The sequence below is a fragment of the Monodon monoceros genome, unplaced genomic scaffold, assembly GCF_005190385.1.
Source record: "Monodon monoceros isolate NGI ecotype Baffin Bay Population unplaced genomic scaffold, NGI_Narwhal_1 Super_Scaffold_9, whole genome shotgun sequence".
Classification (NCBI taxonomy): domain Eukaryota; kingdom Metazoa; phylum Chordata; class Mammalia; order Artiodactyla; family Monodontidae; genus Monodon; species Monodon monoceros.
In genome coordinates this window covers 28,171,469-28,196,233 of record NW_021703786.1, presented here as the reverse complement: position 1 = coordinate 28,196,233, position 24,765 = coordinate 28,171,469, and the positions used below count along the sequence as shown (strand labels likewise).

At 56.2% G+C, this 24,765-nt stretch overlaps 1 protein-coding gene across 1 annotated transcript; it reads right to left on the bottom strand.

Annotated features, from left to right (window-relative positions):
• Positions 1–18,172: 18,172 nt before the first annotated feature.
• SOCS3 (suppressor of cytokine signaling 3) lies at positions 18,173–20,649 on the bottom strand. The gene is made up of 2 exons (XM_029212315.1): positions 20,532–20,649; positions 18,173–19,977 (listed from the first exon to the last, which is right to left on the bottom strand). Exon 2 carries the CDS (start codon positions 19,887–19,889, stop codon positions 19,176–19,178), a length of 714 nt encoding a protein of 237 aa, XP_029068148.1. The 5' UTR covers positions 19,890–19,977; positions 20,532–20,649; the 3' UTR covers positions 18,173–19,175.
• Between the last annotated feature and the right edge of the window lie 4,116 nt (positions 20,650–24,765).

The window sequence follows — 24,765 nt, the reverse complement described above, 5'->3', positions numbered from 1 at the left end:
CTTGCTACATAAACCTGTTATGAACATGTCTTGTTCCTTCCCTGAAACAAGTTCAGATCTTATACTCTGCCTTTTCTAAGTATCCTCTGAATCCCCACAGTGTTTATCTATACTTCTCATGTGAACCTATTTCCATTACAAAAATTATACACTGTCTGCTCCCTGCTTGTAGCCGCTAAGATCCTTTAGGGAACAGTCCACCCCAATTTAATGCCTAACACAGTAGCTTGTACTTAGACACACTCCGTAAATATTCGTTGACTCAGGGCATGAATAAACGAATTTATTTAATGATTCATTCTAGAGTTTTGCTGGTGATTAACATCATACTCGCTGGTTTCTAGTTCCCGAAGTCTGGTTTCTGCCCCAGTGGGGCCTGGTTTGCCCATCTTCTGGCCCCTCGCCCAATCTCAGGGATGAGAGAAAGTGCAGCCAGGGTTGTGAGCTCCCTCCTCCCATCCCCACGGTCCCAGGATGGTGATGGCCTTGCCCTGGGCTGACACGAGTTGATTCAGAGCCTCCCTGCCCACTCTCACGGTCGGTCTCCTCTCCTCTCTTGGACTTCAGTTCTCTATTAGCCTCCCCCGGCCCTCCTTTCTTTCTGAATTTGATTGAGAAGCAGGTAAGCTTGGAGCAGGTCCGCATGGCCTTGGGAGGCCATCTGGGGAAGGGGTGAGGTTGTGGCTGCCTTGCGTGGCTCCCTCGTGAGAAAGATACCAAAGCCTCTGCTCTTTAGGGCTTGGGTGAGACTGACAGAGTTTGGGGGTGGGCCAGTACACAGTAGGTGCTCAATCAAGGCAGTTTTCTCTCTCCTCTTCCTTTACTGGACACAATTCAGTCTTCTCCCCTAAGGACTGGGTCTGCCCCTGAGGGATCACTGTTGGTGAAGAGCCCTCCCTCCTTCCCTTCCTCCCTTCTCTCCTCATCTTTTTGAAATATGACCTCAATTCCCTAGAAGTGTGTTGTTTTTCTTTTTTTGGCCTCGCCATGCGGCTAGTTCCCCGACCAGGGATTGAACCCCGGGCCCCGGCGGTGAAAAGCGCCAAGTCCCTAATCACTGGACCTCCAGGCAAGTCCCTAGAAGTGTTTTCTTTAGTACTCCAGCCACCAGCACTCTTTTCTCATAGAGCTCACTTGCGATTAGATCGTCTGATCTGTGGATTTTTTTTCCTACTTCATGATTTTCCTTGACCCATTTTCACTCCTAGGGCCTATAGCTTTTTTGGGCCAGAGTTTCCCTGAACTTTTTGGAAAAACGTCCCCTAACGTCTAGGGAACCCATCTGACAAATCCCAGTGTCTCTCCCCTTAGCTATCATTAACCCGTAGGAAATCACCTGCAAGTGACCCCCCACAATGAAATTCCTTTCCTGGGGACTTCCCTGGTGGTCCAGAGGTTGAGACTCCACTCTCCCAATGCAGGGGGCCCAAGTTTGATCCCTGGTCAGGGAACTAGATCCCGCATGCATGGCATAACTAAAGATCCTTCATGCTGCAATGAAGATCCTGCATGCCGCAGCGAAGACCCGGCGCAGCCAAATAAATATTAAAAAAAAAAAAAAAAAGAAAGAAAGAAGGAAAATTCCTTTCCTGGAGCTCAAACATCAACCTCTTGACTGGAATAAAGACCATCATCATCCCCACCGCCACTGTGATCCGTCAGCTCAGCCCCAGATTAACTGTTGATGCTATGTCTGGGTTGCCTTTCTAAATAATGGCTAAGAAAGGCAACGTGATCCAATATAACAAAATCTACTGGGCACCGACTATGTGACTATGAACCGGGGATTGGCGAGAGAAAAGATAGATGAGAATTGGCCTTGCCCTCAAAGAGCTTAGAATCTAATGACTAAGAACTTAGGTTTGGAATTGGAGAGCTTACAACCTAAAATGAAGGAGCAAAAAGATGAACTGGGTAAAATCAGGATAGTTTTGTGTTTTTCTTAAAGAATTTTAAAGCGGTGTTGCCTTCCTGTTTCTTCATCAGGGGTAAGTAATTTCCAGTCATCCCATCCATTAAACAAATATGTATTAAGAAAGCAAAACACAGGCCAAGAGCCTGCTGTGTGCATGGCTGGATGCACAATGAGGCCGTTCTCAGGAGACTTGAGCTCTGCTCCGTGAGAAAGCATAAAACGGAGGGGACACCAAGGTCAGAGGGCAAGTGCCCAACCCTTGCCAGTGAGAGTCGTCTTGAGTTCCACTTGAGGGGTTCAGAGTTGGGTCATCGAGGGTGGAAAGTTCTGGAAAAACCCTAATACCCCTGTTGCAACATTCTAGGAAAAATGGTCCGTCTACTGAATAAGGGTGAATCAGCCGGGGAAGGTTTGGGGCTATCAGCGCTGTCCCACGGCCACTTGTCGCCAGTCTTTGGTTCCCCAGTGAAGTTCCAGCTACCCTCTGGGGGCCGAGGGGAGGAGACGGTGAGCTCTGATCGGGAATTTCAATGAGACATATGCAAATGCCCAGTGGGCTCTTCAGAGGAAGTTCTGAGAGGAGAGGGCTATGGGGCAGCTCGGCGCCCATAACCCGCAAAGCAGAAGTGAGAGCCGTGCGATTTCCCAGTCCTCTCTCCCCGTCTCACCCAGCCCTGCCCCCGTGGTGTGGGCCTCCTTCCCTCTCAGAAATGAGACCTGTGACTTTTCCCCAGTTACCCAAGTCTGAGGAAATGTTTGTCTTGAAAGGAAACTAGACTTGTAAGCCTCTTTTCAGCCCCAGAATTGAGGAATAGATTTGGGGCACCCAGTGGGGCTGAGCAGGTGAAAGGAGGGGCAAAAGAGTAACCCCCCTCCTCCTCCCCCACCTTGAGCACCTACCAAGTATCAGGCCAGGGATCCAGGGCCCTCTGCAGGGTGTCCCCACCCTCACTGGCAGTGAGTGGCTGGTGGGACCAGGACCTGACCTTGCCAGCCAAGTTCCCACACACTCTGGCCCCAGGGCCACTGCCCCCCCGGACAGTAAGGCCCCTCAAGACTGGGCAAATGCTATTCTTTCAGGAAACTAGGACACCACTTGGAGTATTTCCGCTGCAGCTCTGGCCTTTGACACAGATGCACATCTGGAAAACGCGGCCTTCCTTCCCCACGGAGTTTTGAACGAGCAGTTCTGGATTCCCAGTAACTTCCACTTGTAATTAATTGTCAATTGATTACCCGTTCACTTACGCGTGTCAGTGTGAGGGCGCTAGCCTCTCCGTCAGGAAGTCAACTATCTATTGACGAGTGAGTCAAAGCATCCGGTGGGTTACTTATTCATGAGCCAGGGTGCCCATGTAGCTGGGTTTCCCTCACCTGTTCCAGCTTGCCCTGAAAGATGGAAGTAAAGGGCCCTGGGGAGAAAGTGCTTTCCTGACTCTTCCTGGGCCCATATTTGAACCACACTTTCTTCCCTCGCTTGCGCTCTCTCTCTCTCTCTCTCTCTCTCTCTGTCTCTCTCTCTGTCTCACACACGATTTCCATCCCAGGTCTGGTGGCTTTTGGCCTGACCTTTTACCCATATCCCACAGTGTTAACCCTGGCCAACCCAAGGTGTAAACAACACTAGATGGCACCATAAAGCATTGGCAGTAAACTGTAGACCATATTCCTTTTCTTTTTTTTTAAGATGACTTTTATTTTGCTTTATTTTCTGGCCGCGCCACGCGACATGTGGGATCTTAGTTCCCCGACCAGAGACTGAACCCGTGCCCCCTGCGTTGCAAGCGCGGAGTCTTAACCACTGGACCTCCAGGGAAGTCCTGTAGACCGTATTTCTTTTTCTGGGGAGTGAGGTGAGAGGAATTGGGGCATGGCGATGTTTTATTTTTTATTAACATACAATTGATTTTTTATTTATTTTCACTGAGTTTAAGTATACATTTGGTACACGTGTTTTACTCACAGGTATTAGTGTGATAATTTGAAGGAAAAGCTGCGGGGCATAAACTGCAGGGGGAAAAAGTCTGGGGCTAAAAGTGGGGCATCTGAGGACCCAGAAGCTAAGGCTCGAGGGGCAGAGGACATTCTGTGGGCCAGCTGGGCCTGGGTGCTGGCCTCATTACTGAAGCAAGCCACTTAATCTCTTTAAACCTCCAATGCTTCATCTGAACACCAGGAGGACCGCTGTGTGGACCGCTGTGTGGATTCCCCCTCCCTTCTTCTAACGTGGTGCACACAGTGCTGGTGGGATGAAGACCACCTGGGGCTGGTTAGAAATGCAGCATCTCAGGGCCTCCGCATTTTAACAAGATCCAAGTGGCTTCTGCTGACAAAGTTTGATTAGTGCTTTGCTAAACATGACATATTTAAAACACCTAAAAAATTAAAAAAATAATAAATAAAGCACCTAGCAGAGAATTTGGCAATGTTAGTTTCCCTCCTCTTCCCTTCCCTGAGTGTGCTCAGATGGGATTTAGGTTGGGTTAGATGATGAATGTGACTTGCAGTCTGATGGTGTCGCATGTATGTTGTCTCCTTATAACCATGATGTGGGATAGGCCACACATATGCTTATCTTTGTTCACAGGTGGAAGAGTGTGGCCCTGATGAGCCCAGCAATGGCTCCTAAGGTTACAGACCCAAGGGGACCAGGGCCACATGTGCAGGTGCTCACGGCTTCAACCACCAAGCCCAGGCTACCCATGGAAGGGGCCCCTCCCTCTGGTGGGGGAAGGGATCCAGGGGCCAGCTGGAGCATACGCTCATCAGATGGGTTAGCTGGATAGGATGTAAAAAGATCCCAAGGGGCTGGAGTTTGGTGTCCTCAATGTGACAGTTTAACAACTTTCATTTAATGACCATTTGGGGGACACCCATCCTTGTGCTGGGCACTGGGAATTCAACACTGAACCATATGGTCACGTGGGGTGATGGGCGGTAGTCAGGAAGGGAAGGCAAATGGGACACATGGGGACACTGGCTGTGCCCAGGCAAGCACAGGGTGCTGGGAAGACCACCCCAGACCGAGAGATGGGAGCAGAGGGGCGGAGAGGCTCAGGCGCCAGCACCTGCGTGGTGGGCACCGGATGAGGGAGCACCGTGGCCACAGGGCTCTGGACATTCTCTCAGTGACCTGGCACCAGAGAATGTTCCCGGCCTAGGGAAGGACCTGGGTCTGGCCAAAATAGAGGAGGGAGCTGGGCGCGGCCTGGGAGGAAGGTGGGGCGGTGGGGAGGGAGGGGAGCCCTGCCCCAGCGTGCCCTCTGTCCCGGGCGCGCACCTTGCCGGGAAGCCCTGGGGCCGCAGCTGCTCGGGCTGCCCGGCCCAGAATAGCCTCCCTTCCGGGCAGGGCTGCCCCGGCCCGCGGCGCCAGCGCCCGAAATAGGGCTCGGCCTGGAGGCCCGGGGACGGCAGGCGGTGGGCGCGAGGGACCGCCCCAGCTCGGGGACGCGCCGGGGAACGGGCACCCGGGTGCGCGGCAGGGATCGGGGACCGGGGGCCGGGATGCCGGGCGCGGGCCAGCCGCGGGGTGGCGGGGCGGGGCGCTGACCTCACAGTCCGCGAGGAAGCCCGTCGTCGGGGGCCGGCCGCGCTGATGGAAGGGCTGAGGAATCCGCAGCTGGCGGCGCGATGGGGCATGTGCGTGTGTGTACACTTCCCCTTTAAACGTGGCCCGGAGAGGAGCGGTTGCCATGGGCACGCACCGGGAAGGGGGGTGGGGTGGGTGAAACCGAGGCGCGCCCGGACCGAGGTCCCGGTCCGGTCCTGGTCCGGGTCCTGGCGCGGGGCCCTGCCCTGGCAGGGGAGTCGGGAGATCCCGCCGGCGGGGGAAGGGTGGCAAGGACCCGCCTCCAGGGACACCCCAATCCGAGCCCGCCCCCCGCCCCCGCGGTGTCCCAGTCAGATGCAGTCTTGGACCAGGGTGTCCTGAGGAGGCTCTGTGCCTGCCCTGCCCACCAAGAGGTGCGCCTCGCGGGGGGAGGTGGGGGACTAGCACAGGCTGCCCGCTGTTACCCTCCTTGGGCCCTGAGGCTGAGAGTTTAAAAGGTGCTTGACCTCACTTTTTGCCCATGCAGCCACCACCCCTCACCGACCTCCACCCACCCGCTAACCTCCTCAACCTCTCCCAGCCTCAGTTTCCTTATCTATTAACCAGCGATTAGTCATATCTACCATACAGGGTGGTTGTGATTAAAATAGAATAATTATGTAATGTGCCCTGTGTGCTGTAGATGGGGTCCTCTTTCCCTTCTCCCCCCTCCCTCCTCAATCAGGCCTGGGATCAGTTAGGTCCTCCTTGTCAACATCCCGTCCCCCAGGCCTGGAGCTTCTCGTGGATCAACACCCCTGCCAGGGCTCTCCCCACCTCCTTTCCCCTCAGGGTTACCTTGGAACCCTCCTTACACAAAAGGATGGTTCAACTTGCTGTCGGAACCTGCAGGAATCCCAGGCTGAGGTCCAGGAATATTAACAGAGGGCCCAGCCTGGCTGAAGTGAGTCAGCCTCTCCCGAACATTACTTGCTGCTTCAGCTGCCCTTTGCAGATTGGACCGGTTGGTTGCCAGGACTAAGTGGCCCCTGGAAATCGCTGGGAAAACCAGCATGTCCTGGGGGTGGGGTTAAGAGCCAACCCCAGCATGCCAGGCCGGTAAGGGGCTCCCGATACCCCTTTGTCTCCTCTCTGGGAACCGAGGCTCGGGGCCGGGGAGCAGTGGTACCCCCTGTAAGGAAGGGCGGGCCTGGCTTACTGTAACTGCCTGGCTAAAAGCCTGATTGTCCTGTGGTTGGGCAGGCCAGCCAGAGAGGGGCCCTGGTGTAGGGAGAGCTCATGCAGTGTGTGAAGTGGAGATAGGCATGACTGCTTTCCCAAGGAGAGTTACTAGACCAGGTGGGGCTGCCAAGAGGGCGCCATTTCTCCCCCCAAGCAGGTCAGGCTACTAGTTAAATGCCAGATTATTTGCAAGAAATAGTTGGTCCAGGGCTCAGCCCCTTCCCAGGGGCATCAGAGCAGCCAGTGTTGACCCAGCACTCACTATGTCCTGGGCGACGTGGGTGTTCGCTCACTGATCTATGACAACAACCCTAGGAAGTGGGGACCGTTATTATCCCCATTGTAACAGATGGGGAGCAGATTCAGAGACCTGCCCTGGTCTCCTAACTTTGAGGAGGCGAACTGAACCGGGATGAAAACCCAGGCGCTTAATCCCCAGTCCGTCTGGCCTCCTGGGTGTGGGAACCAGTGTGGCCCAGAAGAGTAGTGGATGGCCCAGCGGACTGCCCAGGTGTCTGAACCCCTCCCCCCAGGCACGCTGTCTGCTAGGTACTCAGCTGACTTCCTGTCCCTGGAAGAGCAGCTGCGGGTATGCTGGGGTAGGGCGGTCCCCTTCCTGTAGTCCAGGTCAAAGCATGACCCCGTGCCTTCTTGGCATCCTCCCCCTCTCCTCTCCCAGGCTCTAGATGTCAGACAGAACTGGATGCCCCAGAAAGCCTCTCAGGGCCAGAGATTTGTCCGGAGTCTCCAGTTGTAGGTGAGGGGGCGGAGAGAAGGGGCTGCAGGCCCTGGTTGAGGGGAGGACCTGAGAACTCTCCTTTCAGCTCTAACAGACCACCTGGAGCTTCCTTCATCACGCTTCCTCTCTAATGATGATGGCGATGCAGAGATGAAAGATGCAGATGGAAGTCCCTTAACTTCATATCCCCAGCTCTCTCTAACCTGGTCGTCTGGAACATCTGAGGGATGGAGGCTGCCGCGCTCCTGTGTCCACTTCACCATCAGATAACCCAGGGCTTTGCAAAGAGCTGGCTGTTGGGCATCCCCTGGACTTTTCCCTAGGTGACATTGCCAAGGAACTGTGGCACTGGCAGATTTCCCACGCCCAGCCCCGAGGCTTCACCTTCCCCTGTCTTTTGCCCATGGAAGCTCAGAATAAGCTTTCTAGAGGATGCTCTTTCTTGCGTGTAGCGTCATCTGAGGTTGCTAATACTGAAGCTCTTCACCAGAGAAACGTAGGAAGCATCCCTGCAGCTAAATGAGGCAATGTCTGTAGAGGACCAGGCCATGCCAAGCAGGCTACAGACGCATGCTCCCTCCTCCCCAAGAGGCACTGCCCTTGGCTGTGCAGACTGCCTCTCAGGCCTGCCCTTGGCCAGGCCATCTGCTGGGCCCATCCCTGGGCACCTTTGAAGCCTGTCCTTTGCTCAAGGTGTCTTGGATGGAGTATAAAGGGGCCTTCCTCTTGTTCCTCTGCCCAAGAGCAAAGAAAGACACATTTGTTAGGCTCTTCCTGGAAAATGCAAGGAAAGAAAAAAAAATGTTCTTAATTTTAGATCCTGCAGGACCAACCAGCAGTACAGGGTTGAATAGTATACCCCAAATTCATGTCCATGTGGAGTCTGTGCATGTGCCCTTATTTGGAAATAGGGTCTTTGCAGATGTAGTTAAAGATGAAGTCATACTAGATTTGTTTGGGCCCTAATCCAATGACTGGATACAAGAAGAGGGAGATTTAGACATAGGCACACGGGGAAGACAGCCATGTGAAGACGGAGGCGAAAACTGGAGTGATGCGTCTATAAGCCAAGGAACGCTAAGGATTGCTGGTGATCACCAAATGCTGGGGAGAGGCAGGGAAGGATTCTCCCCTAGAGACTTCAGAGGGCACATGGCCCTTGCTGATACCTTGATTTGGGACTTCTGTCCTCCAGGATGGTGAGAAAATCTGTTTCTGTTGTTTTAAACCCCCTAGTTTGTGGACCTTTGTTATAGCAGCCCCAGGAAACTCATACGAGCACCAAATGTCAAACAGAGGGCAGTTGTGGAAAACAAGAAGGAAATGCAGCAGGCACAGAAAGGAAAGGCTTGGATGAGACCAAGGAGGAGACAGGAAGGAACACTTCCTAAGCATCCTCCTCCCACCCGGGACAGGAAATGGTGGCCAAGCCTTGCCGGGCTCCACTTTCCTCATAGCAGGGGTGTGGGGGGTTGGATGGGGGTGAATGTGGGAGGTCATTTTGAATCTTGCTGGTCCCAGGGAGACCCTGCTAATAATACTAAACCTGTGACATGGTCTTGTCCCTACCTCATGACAATCCATGAAGTGGGTTTTGTTGAGATCCCTGTGTATAGATTAAGAACCACGGCTAGACAGTTAAGTACCCGCCTAAGGTCATTTGCCAGGAAGCAGTGATCTGGGACACACACCCAGCTCTCCTGCCACCCAGTGGCGCTCTGCCCTCTGCCGGTCCGGGGCTCCTGTGCCCATGTCCGGTGTCTCGGGAGGGTTGGCAGATGCTGGCCATGGGCAGGGATGCTGCAGCCCAACTGCCTGGGTTTGGACCCAGCTCTGCTCCTGGTTAGCTGTGTGACCTTAGGCACGTCACGTTACATCCCTGTTCTGTAGTTCCCTCCACTATAAAAACGGGGACAGTAATAGGAACTAACTCATGGAGTTGCTGGAGAATTAAATGCGTTCCCACCATCCACGTGCTTAGAATGGCCCTTGGCGCCTCAGAAGCAGGCCACGAAAGTGTGTGAAATGAATGAAATATGTGGGTGAAGGTTCTTTCCCTGCAGGGTCGGGGCCAACAAGAGGGCCTATGGCATAGTGAACCTTTCTTTATTCTTACTCCACAGGCCAGGGGGAGACCAAGGCCAACAGCATTCTCATGCAGTCCTTGTCTGTTTCCCACTGAGCCCTCCAGAGACCAGCAGGGAGGGCCACTGAGACCAGAGAGCAGAGTCCTGGGCAGGCTGACTCAGTTGCTCGAATCCTCCCTCCGAGGCCAAGAACACCTGTGATCCTGGATCAGGACAGCTTTCTCCTCCCAGAGGAAAGCTCGGACCCCTGCCATCACCTCGCCGCTGAATCCTGGTCAGCGATCTGCCAGTTCACTGTGTTGCTCACAGTGGGAAGCTAGACTGCGGTGATTCATCATCACGCATCACCCCATGGAAAGCTCATCTACGGCGCACGTCGGAGGGACGGTACTGGGCGTTGCGTTTACAGACGGAGCTCAAAATGTGCTGAGCGGCTTGTGCACGCAGCAACGTGCCCAGCCCGGGCACATCCAGGAAGTCCTCCAGGCATCTCTGGCCATTTCTCCATCTTTCTCCCAGGGGCCTGTAGCCTCTACCGGGCTTCTGGCCCTTTTAATTGCTTCCTCTCCAGATGTCTCTCCTACCAGTGACAGAGTCCGGCCTGATGGTCCCAGGGCCTTGTATATTCTGCCAGGGTTGAGGCCCCTCCCCTCCCCCACTCAGGATGGACCAGCTCAGTCCTTACCCTGGTGTGGGCACAAGGTCTCTTGTTGCAGCTGGGCCCCTTGGCTGACCTTCTCAGCTCCTTCTCTAAGGCTGGAGAGGCCTGGCAGGATGCCTGCAGGCTCCTCCCCTCCACTCCAGGGCTCTGGCCAGAGCCTGGTCAGGGTCCTTGCTGAGTTCCCAGCCAACCCCTGGAGTGATGGCCTGAGAAGTCCAGCGGGGAAACCCCCGTGTGTAGGGCAGTATTCCATTGACTGTCCCCACCCCCTGATTGGGCAATGCCGGCTGGTCTCTGAATAGCTTCTGGGTGGCCTTCCCGCCAGACCCCCTTGCCTACTTTCACCAGGTGCCAAGGAACACTGAAAAGGGCAGCGAATGGCTAGGGGACCACGCTCAAAAGCCAGCCTGCCTCCCTCCCAAGCTGGCTCCTTTCCCTCCAGCCTCCTTTTCATAGAATTGTATTACAGAAGGGGATATAGAGGTCATCTCATCCCTCCCCTGGCTTCCAGAAGGAATAGTTTAGAGTGATATTGGGGTTCTCTGAGGCTTTACGCAAAACTCTGCACATTGGGTTGGCCAGAGGTCTCACTGGAGTTTCCTTGGCAATTCTGTGTCCATTGGGAACACCAGCCCTGAACGTCTGAGGCTCCCAGACGCTGGGAGATGGGATGACCCTGGCGTTCCCTGCAACCACTCAAAGTCTCTATGGATGGAATGGCAGCCCCAGGACTGTCCCCCAGGGCTGACTGGTCTCTGATGAGAGCCAGGTGTGGATCCAGCTGCCATTTGGGTCCCTTGGGGAGCTTTCACAGTAGCTGCTAAATGGAGGTCCTGGATGGTGGGGACTCACACACACAGGTGCAGGTAGTGGTGGAAAGGGCAGGTGATCAGTGTTCTAAGTCTGCTCCTTCCACTAACCGTCTGTGTGACTTGAGGCACGCCTAAATCTCTTGACACCTTAGTTTGCTCATCTGGAAAACGCAACATATTTCATTTGAGCTGCCTCACTTACCTCTGAGTTATATAAGGAGGGAAGAGCGAGATAATATATTAGGATGTGTTCTGAAAAAAACAAAAGTGCTGTTCATGCCAACACAATGTATTAAAAATAAAAGATGCCGGGGCCTCCCTGGTGGCGCAGTGGTTGAGAGTCCGCCTGCCGACGCAGGGGACGGGGGTTCGTGCCCCGGTCTGGGAAGATCCCACATGCCGCGGAGCGGCTGGGCCCGTGAGCCATGGCCGCTGGGCCTGCGCGTCCGGAGCCTGTGCTCCGCAACGGGAGAGGCCACAACAGTGAGAGGCCCGCGTACCGCAAAAAAAAAAAAAAGAAAAGAAAAGAAAAGATGCCTATTTGCTTCCCGAAGTAAAAGTTGTAAACGATTTAAATCATATTTTAATGACTCCAGAAACCCCTTTATTTAAAGACATTTCTTTCTTTTGTACAGTCAGGGGTCAAGCATTTGGTGGGCTTCCACTGGGCGCCACTGACTCTGCCGGATTTTGTGATGAGTGTAAAAAGCTGGAAGATCCAGTGCCTGGTGCAGAGTAGGCATTCAATAAGTTATCATCGGAGGAATGAATAAGAGAGTTCTTCCTTCAGAGAGTTCATAGTCCAGCCTGGAGGAAACTGGCAACCACCAACGAGAGGCAGAATTGGAAGAGGGAGAAGGGCTGTCTGGGCTGGTGGGATAACCCCAATGTGAAACGGGCTCACAGGTGAGCACAGGTGTGAAGCCTATGGTGGGCAGGTAAGGAGACCACCTTGATGGTAGGAAGCAAGTCTCCCAGTGTGCGGTGGAGTGGGTGGGAGAGTTGAAGACAATGAGCTTTCCTCTAGGGTGAGAGTCTGAATGTATTGGAGGCGGCTTAGAGGAAAGTGCCACGGGACCCAGTGTGCATCCTATGGGGAAGGGCCGTGTGTGTGACGTGATGATAAGACCAGTATTTTTAGAAGATGAGCCTGGCATGGAAGTGCCTGATGGGGACACACCAAACTTCTTGAAGTTCCCCAAAGCCTTCTTTTCCCTTTTTTGGCCATCTCCCTGTTTCTGATCATTAGAATGCCCCGCTGTCCCATGCCTGCCAAGGGAACACCTGCTGTTTCCCATCACCAGAGTCACCTCTTCTGGGAAACCACTGTAGGTCATTTCCTCCTGGGAGCCTCCAGATGTACCCTGTATACCATTTTATTTTTATACTCATTCCTTTTTAGGATACTTATTGGTTTTCACGTCTGGTTCCCCTTTCAGACTGTAAGTCTCTTGAAGTCTGAATGTTTCCTGGTTGGCAATGATCTCTCCAGCATTGGTCACAGTGCCCAGAACAGGGCTCCCACCTGCATTGATATCACCTGGGGCACTGGGCAGGTAAGCATCAGGTACTAATAATGAACCCTAAAGCTCAGAAACACTGCAGCCCCCATCACACAACTTCGTGGGACCCCCACCCACAAAGATCATACTGTGAATAGCGCCCCCTGTGGTTGTGTACACATCACATCAGCCTCCTCTTTTTTTGTTTTTTTTTCTTGCGGTATGCAAGCCTCTCACTGTTGTGGGTGGGCTCTCCCATTGCGGGGCACAGGCTCCGGACGCGCAGGCTCAGCGGCCATGGCTCACGGGCCCAGCCGCTCCGAACCATGTGGGATCTTCCCGGACCGGGGCACGAACCCGTGTCCCCTGCATCGGCAGGCGGACTCTCAACCACTGCGCCACCAGGGAAGCCCCCCTCATGGGTTTTATGTTTCATGTCTATACCTTCATCATCCTATACATTATGGATACCAAATAGCATTTTCTGTATGAAAAGAAGATTTGGGGGAGGCGAGGTGAAAGAGAGGAAACATTTTATTGTGTAATGTAAGTAACGAACTTGCATTGTTTGTTTCTTCTTTTAAGTCTAGATTTTCCACCTTTCTCTAAGGCCGGGCCTGATTATTACAACGAATAGCAGCTGTGATCGTATTTACGAGGAGAGCGCGCAGTTTTAGAGTTCAGAGCCCTGGCTTCAGATGAGAGCCAGGGGCCTCTGATTCTCTCTGCAATGCAGCCTTCCAGGCCACTGCTGTTGCTTAAGGCTGTGCTGCAATCCGGAGCACTCAGGAGTGGGAAGTCCAGAGTTCTCCCCACTTCTGGGAACAGCCCTCCATCCCCCTCCCCGCGCCAGCTTCCACAGGCAGTCCTCATGACAGTGGGTCAGGCTAACCCAGGGTTTCACAAATGCCTGGCCTGTTCCCAGCACAGCACAGCTGGGAGGGCTCAGCACTGGGGGAAGGAGCACCGTCCTCCTCCCCCTGCCATCCTCAGGCTGGGGCCCAGGGGCTGGAGCCCAGCAGAGGGAAGGGCTGCACTTGTCTGCACTTGCCCCAGTGCGGGCAGTGATCCTGGGCCTTCCCTCCCTGCTAATTTCCCAGCTCTGGCTTAGTCAAGGTTCAAGGAGGATATTCCCTTTACCGGGAAGTGAGGAGGATCCAGGCTTGTCTTCCCCAAAGGAAGCGAGTGGTCTCAGAGTCACCTGAGGAGGTGTTGCGTATTGAGATGCCCCACTCTCCTTGGGGCTTCTGATTCAGAAAAGCTGAGCTTGGAGTCCGGGAATCTGCAATTTCACCCACTCCCTGGGGGCTATAGCCGCAGGTGGTTCTTTGGCTTTCATGAGCCTTGGGAGGGAGGCAGCTCTGGGAGGTGAGAAGGGTTGAGCCAGAAAAAGCCCTGTATTCTCAGGTAGGACCTCCGGCTCTCTCTAATGAGCTCCATGACCCTGGAGTAACTGCCCTTGTAATCCAAGTCTCACTTTCACTATCACTGAAATGGATGTGTGACCCGAGGGAAGGGTGATCAAATGTCCTGGACATTCAGGGCTACTAACCCAGGACAAGCTGGTCACCGTACCTGAGGATGAGACAGGACTGTGGATGTTCGAGGTACTGGAAATGTGACTTAAAGATGAGTCTTTGCGGCACAAGTATCAGACTGTTTATTTTGTTTACATTTTAACTAGTGTTTGTCACTTCCACTAAATCTCTGGAGAGCAGGAGTAGCAGGGCCTTGTCTTGTTCACACTCAGTCCCCTGACACACAGGATGTGTTAATGGGTACTCGCTGAGTGAATGAATGAATGAGTGAATGAGTGACTGACAGGCAGGGGCTGGGGGGCTCCAAGGACAGTGGTCTGGGGGGGAGAGGCTGCCGGCCTGGAGGGGGATCTCGGCTCCCCTGGGAAAACTTGATCCACTCATGGCCGACAAAGAGTCAGGGTTTTCTGAGCAGCCTCCCCTCGGAGGGGTCAGTGACCCCCAGGGACGAAGGACTGCCTCCCTCCCTCCCTCCCTCTCTCCTTCCAGGAGCCCCGGGCGCGCCGGTCCATCCTCTCTCCTCCCTCTCCCGCCCCCCACCCCAGGGAGGTGCGCCTGGCAGCCTCCCGGCCGAATTTCCTGGCACTGGTCTGAGAATAAACAGCACTCTGCGCCTGTAATTCCGTTGCCACGGCGACCGCTCCGCGGGCGGCGGGGGCGTGTCGGGGGCGTGTCGGGGGCGTGGCCTGCCCCCGCCGCGCTCACTCTCGGCTGGGCCGCTGCTGCGGCTGCGGCGGCGGCGCGGGCCCGGGAGATGCCACCCGCCAGGCTCCGCGCGTACATTCTTCGCATAGCTCCGTCAGGGCTCCCGCGGTGTCCGGGAAGTGACTCTTCCTGGCAGAGGCAGGCCTCCAGAGCGACGCGCCCGCCTGCCCGCTCGCCCGGTGGCCGCCGGATCCGGAGGGGGCGGGACGCGGCGCGGGAAGGTGCGCCCGGGACCGGGTTCTTCCCACCTCGGCCTCGGTCTTCCCGGTCCGCCCCTGTGCACATTGTCCCCCACCCCGCAGGCTTCTGTCTCTGCTTAGACTCCCTCTGTGGCTATCTGACTCTGCCCTCTCTCTCTCTCTCTGCCTGGTACTCCGGCGGTGCCCCCTCCCAAACATCCTTAGACTAGGGCACACGTGCCCGCTTACTTTGCATCTCCAGCTCCCCTGTCTGTGGCCTCCTTCCTTCCCTCCCCCAGAGCAAGCCTCAGAGTTCCCGTTCCAGGCTCTAACTCATCAGGAGGCCTGCCCAAAGACAGCACCACCGGGGAGAGGATAAGGACCTCTTGGGGGTGGATTCCTACAGCGCTTGAAGCACGGTAATAGGGCCCACAGTCTGGGGAGCTCCATCTCCTCCCTTTCTGTTGGCCAGGGACCCCCAGCTGGGCTTAACCCCCTGTGCTTAACCCCCTTTGAGGCTCAAGCCGCAAAGAATTTTCCCTATGCCCTGCAGGACGCTTCTTAGCAAATCTGGGAACCAGGTGCACCCCTCCTCTGGCGGCCAGGACAGAGGGTCGCCCACAAAGTCCTCTGGAGGAGCGGTGTCTGCCTCTGAAAGGACTGAGAAGTACAGAAAGACTTCTGCAACACGGGTTGCTATGAGGAGGGAAAACAGGGAGAAGTGCTGGTGAGCAGACCAGTCTGAGAGATTCTGGTCCTGACGTTGCCGTTAGCTGGCTGTGTGAAGTCCAGTAAGTTGCTTTCCTTCTCTGGGAGTCACTTTGACTTGTCTGCAAACCAGAAGGTTGGTCCGGTCTGTGGTCTGAAAATGGAGAGACCTATGGGAAGGAAGAAGGGTGGGGTGGGCAGCGAGGGAAAGGAGTCAGGGGTCTTCTGCCTCTGAGTTCCACCTCCAAGGGGTAGGGAGAGCCACTTCCCCCCCTGCAGGCCCTTCCGTTAGCACCCTCTAAACTCTGGACATCCTGGCTAAATAGCTGCCTTCTGGGCCTAGGATGGGGCCTTCGTGTGCTCTGGGTTCCAAGGTTCCATCGAGGCTGTCAGGCCAGCGGATGGTGGGGTGGGGAAGAGCCTACCAAAAGTCTCCCGGGCTCTCGTCCTCCTGCGAGGCGCTGGGGAGCCAGGCCCCGCTGGGTCCCCTCACCTGACCTTGTGCTCTGGGAAGGTGACCTTGCCTGGGTCTACATTCCCAGTTCCAGAGGTGGTAGTCTCTCTGGTGTGCTTCCTAACGTGCTCTGTCTACTCAGTGGTCCCATGCCTGGCCTCACCCTTTCTCGTCACTTTAGGTTATTTTCCCCAAAAGTCCAGGAAATGGGAAAGAAAAACGACTTTGTTTATTTACTCTCAGTTGCCTTTTGGACACTGATTCCTGAGCAGCTTATCGGGGGCCAGGAAGAGGGCTGTGGCACTTGTTTCAGGCATCCGAGGCAGAGGAGGGGATGGGGCCCCTGACTTGGGGAGAACACTGATCCAGCTGTCAGGCCTGGGGCCTTGGGGGAGAAGCAGCATGGAAGGAAAATGTCACAAAGCAGGCACTTTTAGTTTGTCTTTTTAGCAGAACCCTAGTGCTGAGTGTGTGTGTGTGGGGGGGGGCGGTTACCAACCTCTTGACTTTGCAGGGGGGACCTACCTAGGGGCAACCCCGGGCATATACTTTGTGCTTACTTAAGGGAGGCAGAGAGAGTTCCTGGGCTTTGGAAAAATCAAAGGCTCCCAGATTCCTAACCTGTGTCTTTCCCACATTCCCAAGAGGTGTGTCCTTGGGCAGGTGGCCTAACCTCCATGAGCCTGAGATGCTGCCCCCACTCAGCCAACAAATATTTACCGAGCACCATTCTAGGCATCAGAAGTGACCAGTCCAAGTCCCCGCTCCCATGGAGCACACAATTGGGCCTGAGAATATGCGGTGATAACACCAGCCTCCTGGGGGTGGCTGGGAAGGTGACTACCGACCCAGGTGGTCTCTCAGTGCCCAGAGGGTGGGAGCGGCTGAAAATAGGTGAATAGATGGCTGCTCTTATTGGGAGGTATGTGGCCCCATCCACTTCTCAGGCTGGGGCTCCTACCCCTGGGGAGGGCCCCACTTAGTGCAGGGTTTGCATCGGGACTCCCCCTCCCCCCACCTCCCATGGACCCGGCTGTGCTGAGGTCACGGGTCACCTCCAGGACCCCATAGTCTGGGCTTTCTCGGAACACCTCCCTGCCAAGGAGCCCAGCGCCTCTAATAGCTTGGAGCCTCTAAAAGCTTTGACCACAGCTCAGTTCATACTCCCTGCAAGCCCTTTGAAGCGCTTCCTTCGAACTTGCTTTGCATATTCTGGTCAGATCTGAATCAGACTAGCAGGAATTACCCCTCTCGGTACAGTCTACGTGGCTGCCTTAGCTTGTCAGTGACGTGAAGCCGAGTTTGATTCCATCACAGGGAGCGCCGGGGCAGCAAGGCGGTAGAGCCGCCGCCCTCTGATGTAGAGTGTAGGTGTGGGTGAAAGAGCAAGTAAGGCAGAAGGGGCGGGGGAGAAAGGCTCAAGTCAGGTTTTTCATTAAAAAATAGTGCTCTTTATTATAAATTACTGAAATGTTTCTTTTTTGAATATAAATATAAATATGTGCAAAGTTTGACTTGGATTGGTATTTTGTTAAGTTCTTCAAGCATCTCCTATCAGCCTTGAAGGCCTGGGTGGGGGGAGGGGAGGACTGGAGGTGGAATCTTTATAAAAGACAGAGTGATTGAGGCAGATTGTAAACATTATTAAAAAACAAAAACAAAACCCAAACAAAATAACAGGAAAAAAAAAACAACAAAAACACCCCAACACACAGCTGCCCCATCCAGCCCAATACCTGACACAGAAAACTTTGTGTGTTTAGTTTTCCCCAAAAAAGAACAGTTCCAGGTAATTCCATCCCCGCTACATTCCTGTAAGTTTTCACTGATCAGTGCTATTGCAGAGCGGGAGCAGCTGGGTGGCAGGGCCTCTCGATGACTTCCTGCCTGTGCCAGTCCCCCAGGGTGAGGAGGGAGGGCTGTGCAGGGTCTGGGGGGCTGTGGAGCCTGGTGGCTCTGCTCTGGCCAGAGCCCAGGCACCACTGGCCGGCCAGTACCAACTGGGCTGGCATTCTTCCTGCGCTCAGGTGGAAGGCATGGATCTCTGCCCGCCCCCCCCCCATGCATCTCTGACCTCCCCCGCCAAATGGTGTGTGGCCGGTGTACGCCCCTCTGAGAATCTCTTGGCCTCTGCCTGGATTGGTTGAGTGTGTGGCTTCTTGTGTGCCAGTCCCTATCCATGGGACAGGGAGCATTTAAGGCAAATCTCCTAGCCAGATATAGTCAGGAGGCACAAAGTAGAATCCCCCATCTTCTCTGTCCAGGATCTGGGGTCAAAGGTGGCTCATCTCCTCCATCTCCTCCAGCCCCATCCCCCAGGTGCCGAAAGGTATAGCATGGGTGGGGAAAGAAGAATTGACCAGCCGTCCATCCTCTTCCAAATGCCACTTCCCCCTTAAAACAGGGGAAGGGCCCTGGGCTCTCCGGCATTAGATGGACTCTAGGACCTGTGTTTCTGGTGGCTGTCCGAAAGGGGAGGAAGAGGGGGAGTGGAAAGGTCCCCTTCAGGCCACCCCTTGCCCTTCTCCCCAGTGCCAGAGGTGGAGCAGGCAGCCACCCTCCTCACCTGGGCTGGGCGATGGGGGTGACCATTTCCTTGGCCAGCCGGTAGCCCTGGGCCCCTGAGGCGCCCTCTCTCTCATCCACCCTTTTCCAGGCCCGCGACCTGCTCAGGTTTAAAGCTCTGTTTAAAACCAAATCAAAGAGCAAACAAGTTCCGTTGGAAAGTTCGAAGATTCCCCGGCAGTTCTCACCAGTTCAACACGCCCGCAGTGTCCCCCGTTTGGAAGCGCAGGGGGGGTCGAGAAAGCGGGACAGGAGAGAGAATCCACTGAGGTCGTTGCTGTGGTCCCCCTGGGCCCGCCGGCTCCTCCGGAGAAACTGGCGTGGGGGAGGGGCGCTCAGGTGGCTCTCCCCCTCCCCTCAAACACATTCCAGGTACCACCCGCCCAGTTCTGCAGGGGGAGGACCAGAGGGAGGGGCCTGTCCGCCCCCTAGCTCACCCAGAGCTGCAGGACTCTCACGGCTGGATTCTTGTGCTTATGCCATGTGCCATGGAGGAGAGGGGACCCGGGCCCCTAGCCCCTACCCCTGCCCTTTGCTCTCTAAAGGGGGGCATCGTACTGGTCCAGGAACTCCCGAATGGGCCCAGGCAGCTGGGTGACTTTCTCATAGGAGTCCAGGTGGCCGTTAACGGTCTTCCGACACAGATGTTGGAGAGTGGCCACGTTGGAGGAGAGGGGCCGGCTCAACACCAGAGGGATCTTCTCGCCCCCCGAGTAGATGTAATAGGCTCTCCTGGGGGGGCTCCCCGGGAGCGGCTGGGCCGACGGCTGCTCGGGCACCTCGGAGGAGGGCGAGGAGGAGGGTTCAGCGCGGGGCGAGGAGGAGGGTTCAGCCGGGGGCGAGGAGGAGGAGGGGGCGCCGGAGGGCGGCATGTAGTGATGCACCAGCTTGAGCACGCAGTCGAAGCGGGGCACTGGCTGCGTGCTCCGAGGATCGCTCTGCAGCGAGAAGCTGCCCCCCTCGCACTGGATGCGCAGGTTCTTGGTCCCCGACTGCGTCTTGACGCTGAGCGTGAAGAAGTGGCGCTGATCCGAGCTGTCGCGTATGAGGAAGGTGCCGGCGGGCTCGGCGCTGAGCAGTAGGTTCGCCTCGCCGCCCGTCACGGCGCTCCAGTAGAAGCCGCTCTCCTGCAGCTTGCGCACTGCGTTCACCACCAGCTGGTACTCGCTCTTGGAGCTGAAGGTCTTGAGGCGCAGGCTGGTGTCCAGGGGGCGGCTCATCCCGGCGGCGGGAAACTTGCTGTGGGTGACCATGGCGCACGGAGCCAGCGTGGATCTGCGCGGCGGCTGCTGCAGCTGCTCGGCGGCCTCCGCACAGCGGCCGCTACCGCATCCCGGGGAGCTGCGGGGAGGAAGGCGCGCGCCGCGTGAGTACCCGGAACCCTCCAGCGCGCCCGGCCCACCCCGGCTCCCCTCCCTCCGCCGAGCGGCCGGGACACCAGCTGCCCCGGAGGCGCTTGCCTGGGCCCTCGTTCCGACCCAGACACCCAACGGAGCCCGCCCAGCCCCCGCCTCCAGGCAGCTCTTTCCCCAGCGCGCACTGGGAAGGCGCCGAGTGGGAAACTCGGGCGCGGAAGTTGGGTCTCCAGGAGCGTGGCCGGGGTGGGGAGCGGGAGAAGGGCCCCTGGGACGCTCTGGACGCCGCTCAGTCCGGTGGCCCCGGGCGGCAGGGACGGAGAAAGAAATCCGAGGCATGGGGGTAGGGAGGGGACACGAGAAGCCCGAGGGCCCCAGCCTGGGTATTCCGGGAACCTGGGATCTCCGGCTTCCATCCGCTCTGCCCCCTATCTCGTCCCCTCCCTGCCGGGAATGACCCGGGAAGGGGAGGGGAAACCGGGAAAAGCTCCTGGGACTAGCGAACCGACCCCCCCTCCACGCCGCGCCCCTCCTTCCTACCTGGTCCCAAACCGAAGTCTCTGGCCTTGGGGCTGCCCCTCCTACGGTCCCCAAGGCGCGGTGGCCAGCGGTGGCCCGCGCTGCGCCCAGATGTTGGCGGTCGTGAAGTCCACAAAGGGCCCTCGCGCGCGCGTCCCTCGGGCTTCGCCGGGACGCCCGCCCTGCCCCCTGCGCGCCCCCGGGCTGGCCGGGCGGGGGCGAGGCGAGGGATCGCGGCGGGAGCTGGGCCGGGCGGGCGGCGTGCGGGGCCGGAGTCGCGGCGGCGGCGGCGGCGACGGCGTCGCGGGGAGTCCGAGTCGGAGCCGGCGCTGAGGCCGCGCTCGCGGGTATATACGCGGCCGCGGCGCCCCGCCCCCCGATTCCTGGAACTGCGCGGCCGGCCTTCTTGTAATGTTTAGTCACTACTCGCAGCAATGAAAGGCTGTGCGCGGATGGGAGGGAGGGGCCGCGGGCGACCGAGGGCGGGCCGCGAGCAGGGCCAGAGACCCGCAGAGACGCGCGCAGAGACAAAGCGCAACGCGAGGCAGCCGGGGCGGCCGGCGGGCTAGGCGCCAGCCCCGGCGGCGCGTTCCTGGCAGCGGCCCCTCCCCCGCGCGCGCTCCGCCCCCAACTTCTCATTCACACTTTCCCCCTCCCTTCTAAGAAGGCCAGTTTCTGGCAGAGGCGGGGGCGCCGCTCCCAGAGCGCGGGCAGTTCCAGGAGGCCGAGCGGGAGAGGCTCCCGGCTCCCCTTCCCTTTTCTCGGACCTCGTGGGGAGACCCCCTCGCCCTCCCGCGCCCGCCCGAGATCCCGATCGCGGCCCCAGGAGGCCCATGCCTGCCTCAGGGGAACTGGGGACACCCCAAGGCCGGGCCGCGAAACTGGGACCGGACCTGGGAGCCCTGGGGGGTGGGGACGCGCGACAGTCACCTGTGGGCATGTCCCCGAGGTGAAGCCGGGAGTCCTAAGGGTGGAGGGGACGCAGCCTGAGTGGCTGCTGTCCGGCCTCAGCCCATCGGCCCACCGATAGGTTCTTTGCCGATGCAACACGGGTGCCGCCTCCCACCACCAAAAAAACACAAACGCAAACAACAACCGCTTTCGCACTTCTGGGTCTCCAAACCTGCGAGGTGAGGTGTGGGTCTGGCCAGGTGCTCTTAACGCGGCGGGACTGGCCCGAGGGCGAGCGACGGCCCCACCCCGCGCCCCGTGTCCGCTAGAGGGCGCCCTGGGGTCTGCTAGTTGGAGCGGAGTTTGGTGGGCTCTCCCCCCCACCCCCAAGTCCTGGAACGGGAACCCGAAGGGACGGTGGGGAGGCTGGCTCAGGAGCTGGGGCGGGAGGGACCTTCTCGGGGGACCGAGGAGAATTCACATCACAGTCTGGAGTTAGACCTGGGAATAAAAGTCTAGCAGTGGAGGATTTCCGGAAAGCAGTTTTCACTTCAGCCCGCTTCCAGATAGCCCGGGACAGCTATCCTCTGAGTGTCGGGGTCCGATCTCTCCCTGGGGGTGAGAAGAAGAGGTGATTGAGGTGAACAGCGGATCTGTTCTTGGTCACGTCGGCGTGGATGTGGGTGGTCTGAGCTAACCAGGGCCAACTTTACAAAGGATGGAAAATTTTGCCATCTGTCCCCAAACAGGCAGTGGGGTGCTGGAGACACCTGAGAACTAGCTTAAGTGGCACTTAGATTGTCATCTCTCAGGACGCAGGAACTGAGAGCTTTGGACGCTGCCCTTTTCCCAGATGCCATGCCACAGAATATAAGGACTCAGAAAGGAAGGGAGAGATCCTCGGGAGTTTAGAACTCGGAGACCCGGCTCCTTTGCTTCTCTAGGAGCTGATAGGCACCTCACTGTGCCTCCAACTTGCCGCTGTGTCTTCGGTCTGTGCCATCACTTCTCTCCCCCACAGATGTCAGGGGACTAAGTGAGATGTGGTCAGGACACCCAGTCTCTCTGGAACTCAGCTTTGCCATCCATAAAGTAGGAATAATAATCTTTTCCCATCAGAGATCTGAGATTGAAAAGACAAGAAAAGATTCTGCACATCAAAATGTGCTAGACATGGAAGTAATTCAGTGCAGCTCCCCCTTTGGATTCTGTTAGGAGAGCAGTAGTCAGGAGGAAGTCTTGTTACTCCTGCAGAGGGGGAAATTGATTTATTCAACACACTTCACAAATATTGGACTCTATGTACCAGACATTGTGCTGGGCATTGAAATATAATGACGAATAAGACCTAGTCTTTGCCCTCCAGATACTTGCGGGCTAATGAAATGGATTCTCCTTCTTTGTAGAATCAGGAGTTCATTCTTTTTCTTATCCATTGCTTAGGAGGCTGCCACCATGACCATCCACTGCTGTGCTGAGCCCCGTGGAGGACAAGGAAGGCTCACAAGGAATAGCCCTTGAGTTAATGGATGAGAAACTGCTTTGTAAATTATAAGGCTCTGGGGCTTCCCTGGTGGCGCAGTGGTTGAGAGTCCGCCTGCCAAGGCAGGGGACGCGGGTTCGTGCCCCGGTCCAGGAAGGTCCCACATGCCGCGGAGCTGCTGGGCCCGTGAGCCGTGGCCGCTGAGCCTGTGCGTCTGGAGCCTGTGCTCCACAATGGGAGAGACCACAGCAGTGAGAGGCCCACGTACCGCAAAAAAAAAAAAAAAAAAAAAATTATAAGGCTCTGACACAAGTTAGATTCATTCATCCATTCCAAAAACCCTCACTGAGTGCCTACCTTTACCAGGCATGGGGCAAAGCGCTGGGAACACAGAAGTGCTGGGTGAATCCTGCAGGGATACAGGGGAGGTGAGGGGACATGGGACCCCCAAGTGTTGAGCGTCACGAGAAAGAAGTGGTTGTAATTATATGATCCTATGAGACTGTGATCATTCATTCTTGGGGGGAGAGGGGGTCAGAAGTGAGGGCGGGAGAGATAAGGAGGAAGAAACAGCCCCTGAGCTTGGGATTCCCCGGTCTGGTTGGAGAGACTCATACCTCTGAAATCGGTAAGTCCTAATATCAACAGCACGGTACCCAAGTGAGCCTGGGCTCTGCCAAGGGCCAGCAGCAAAGGCTGCATGACTGGCGGGGAGCATAGAGTGGGCCCAAGAGTACCTGGATGATTTAAGGAGCAGAGAGGAGGGACAGGGTCATCATGCATGCCCAGCGGCCTGAAAGAAGCTGTCCTGCTGGAGAGGCGCAGGGCTCCCTGCATACTGACTCAGGAGACTGAACTGCTGTCCGGGCTCCACAGCCCAGTAGCTGTATGACTTTGGGCCACTGACTTTCCCAGCTGTGCCTCAGTTTCCTTATTTGTAAAACGGGCTGAAAATAGTACCTACTTCATCAGGTGGTTGTGAGGACTGAGCCAACGCGTGCAAAATGCTTAGGACGGTGCCTTGCACACATTAAACGCTCAGTTCACGTTAGCTATAATTATTTTGAAAGCACTGAGGAGTCTTCGGGGAGAGGGAGGAGAGGAGGGCTGAGGGGCTGCAGCTTGGGCCACTAGGGGATACATATGGCTATAAATGGCTTTATGTTTTGGAGAGCTATATATGTCCTATATAAGAGATATTCCAAAAGGCTGCTTGTCTTCAAACGGTTCAGCCAGTCACCAAGTTTCCCTTTGGCTTTCTAATATCTCCAGGGGGTTCCCATTGCCTTTGTGGTGATCCAAACCTCTCAGTGAGTATTTGTCTGAGGCTCTTTGCTCCCTCTCAGCTTCGTCAGCTGCCTCTGCCCCACTGACACCTCAAGCTCCAGCTACATGGAGCTCCAGGCTGTGTCCAAAACGTTCCCCAGGCCTGGGTCTTTGCATGGTTGCTTCCCTCTGGGTGGAACTACCTTCCACACCTTGGCTGATTTCTACTTTTCCTCTAAGATTTGGCAGAGATCGGTGTAAGCTTCCAGGGTAGCTCTTTCTATGCTGAAAAACGTGCCCTACTCATCCACTGTTAACCTAGAGGAAAAGGACTATGGTTGATTTTTTTTTTTCCTATGGAAGCCTAGAAACTGGTACGTAGAAAGTGCTCAATGGCTCTTCAAATAAGGGATTGTGTTGCCTTCTGTTTTCCATCATTTTTAGATACTACTGACTGCTTTCTTCTAGAGTAGCTTTTGGCCTTCTCCCGAAGGGCTCAGGAGTGGCTGTTTAGCTGGGAAGGAGGGTACAGAAGCCCCTGTGTGGTTGGTGGAGACTATTACGCCTGATAATCAGAAGACAAAGGGAGTTGAAGAGACTCAAACTTTGCTGGAA

Coding starts and splice junctions, on each gene's coding strand:
- SOCS3 (XM_029212315.1), bottom strand. CDS start 19,889: ATGGTCACCCACAGCAAGTTTCCCGCCGCCGGGATGAGCCGCCCCCTG.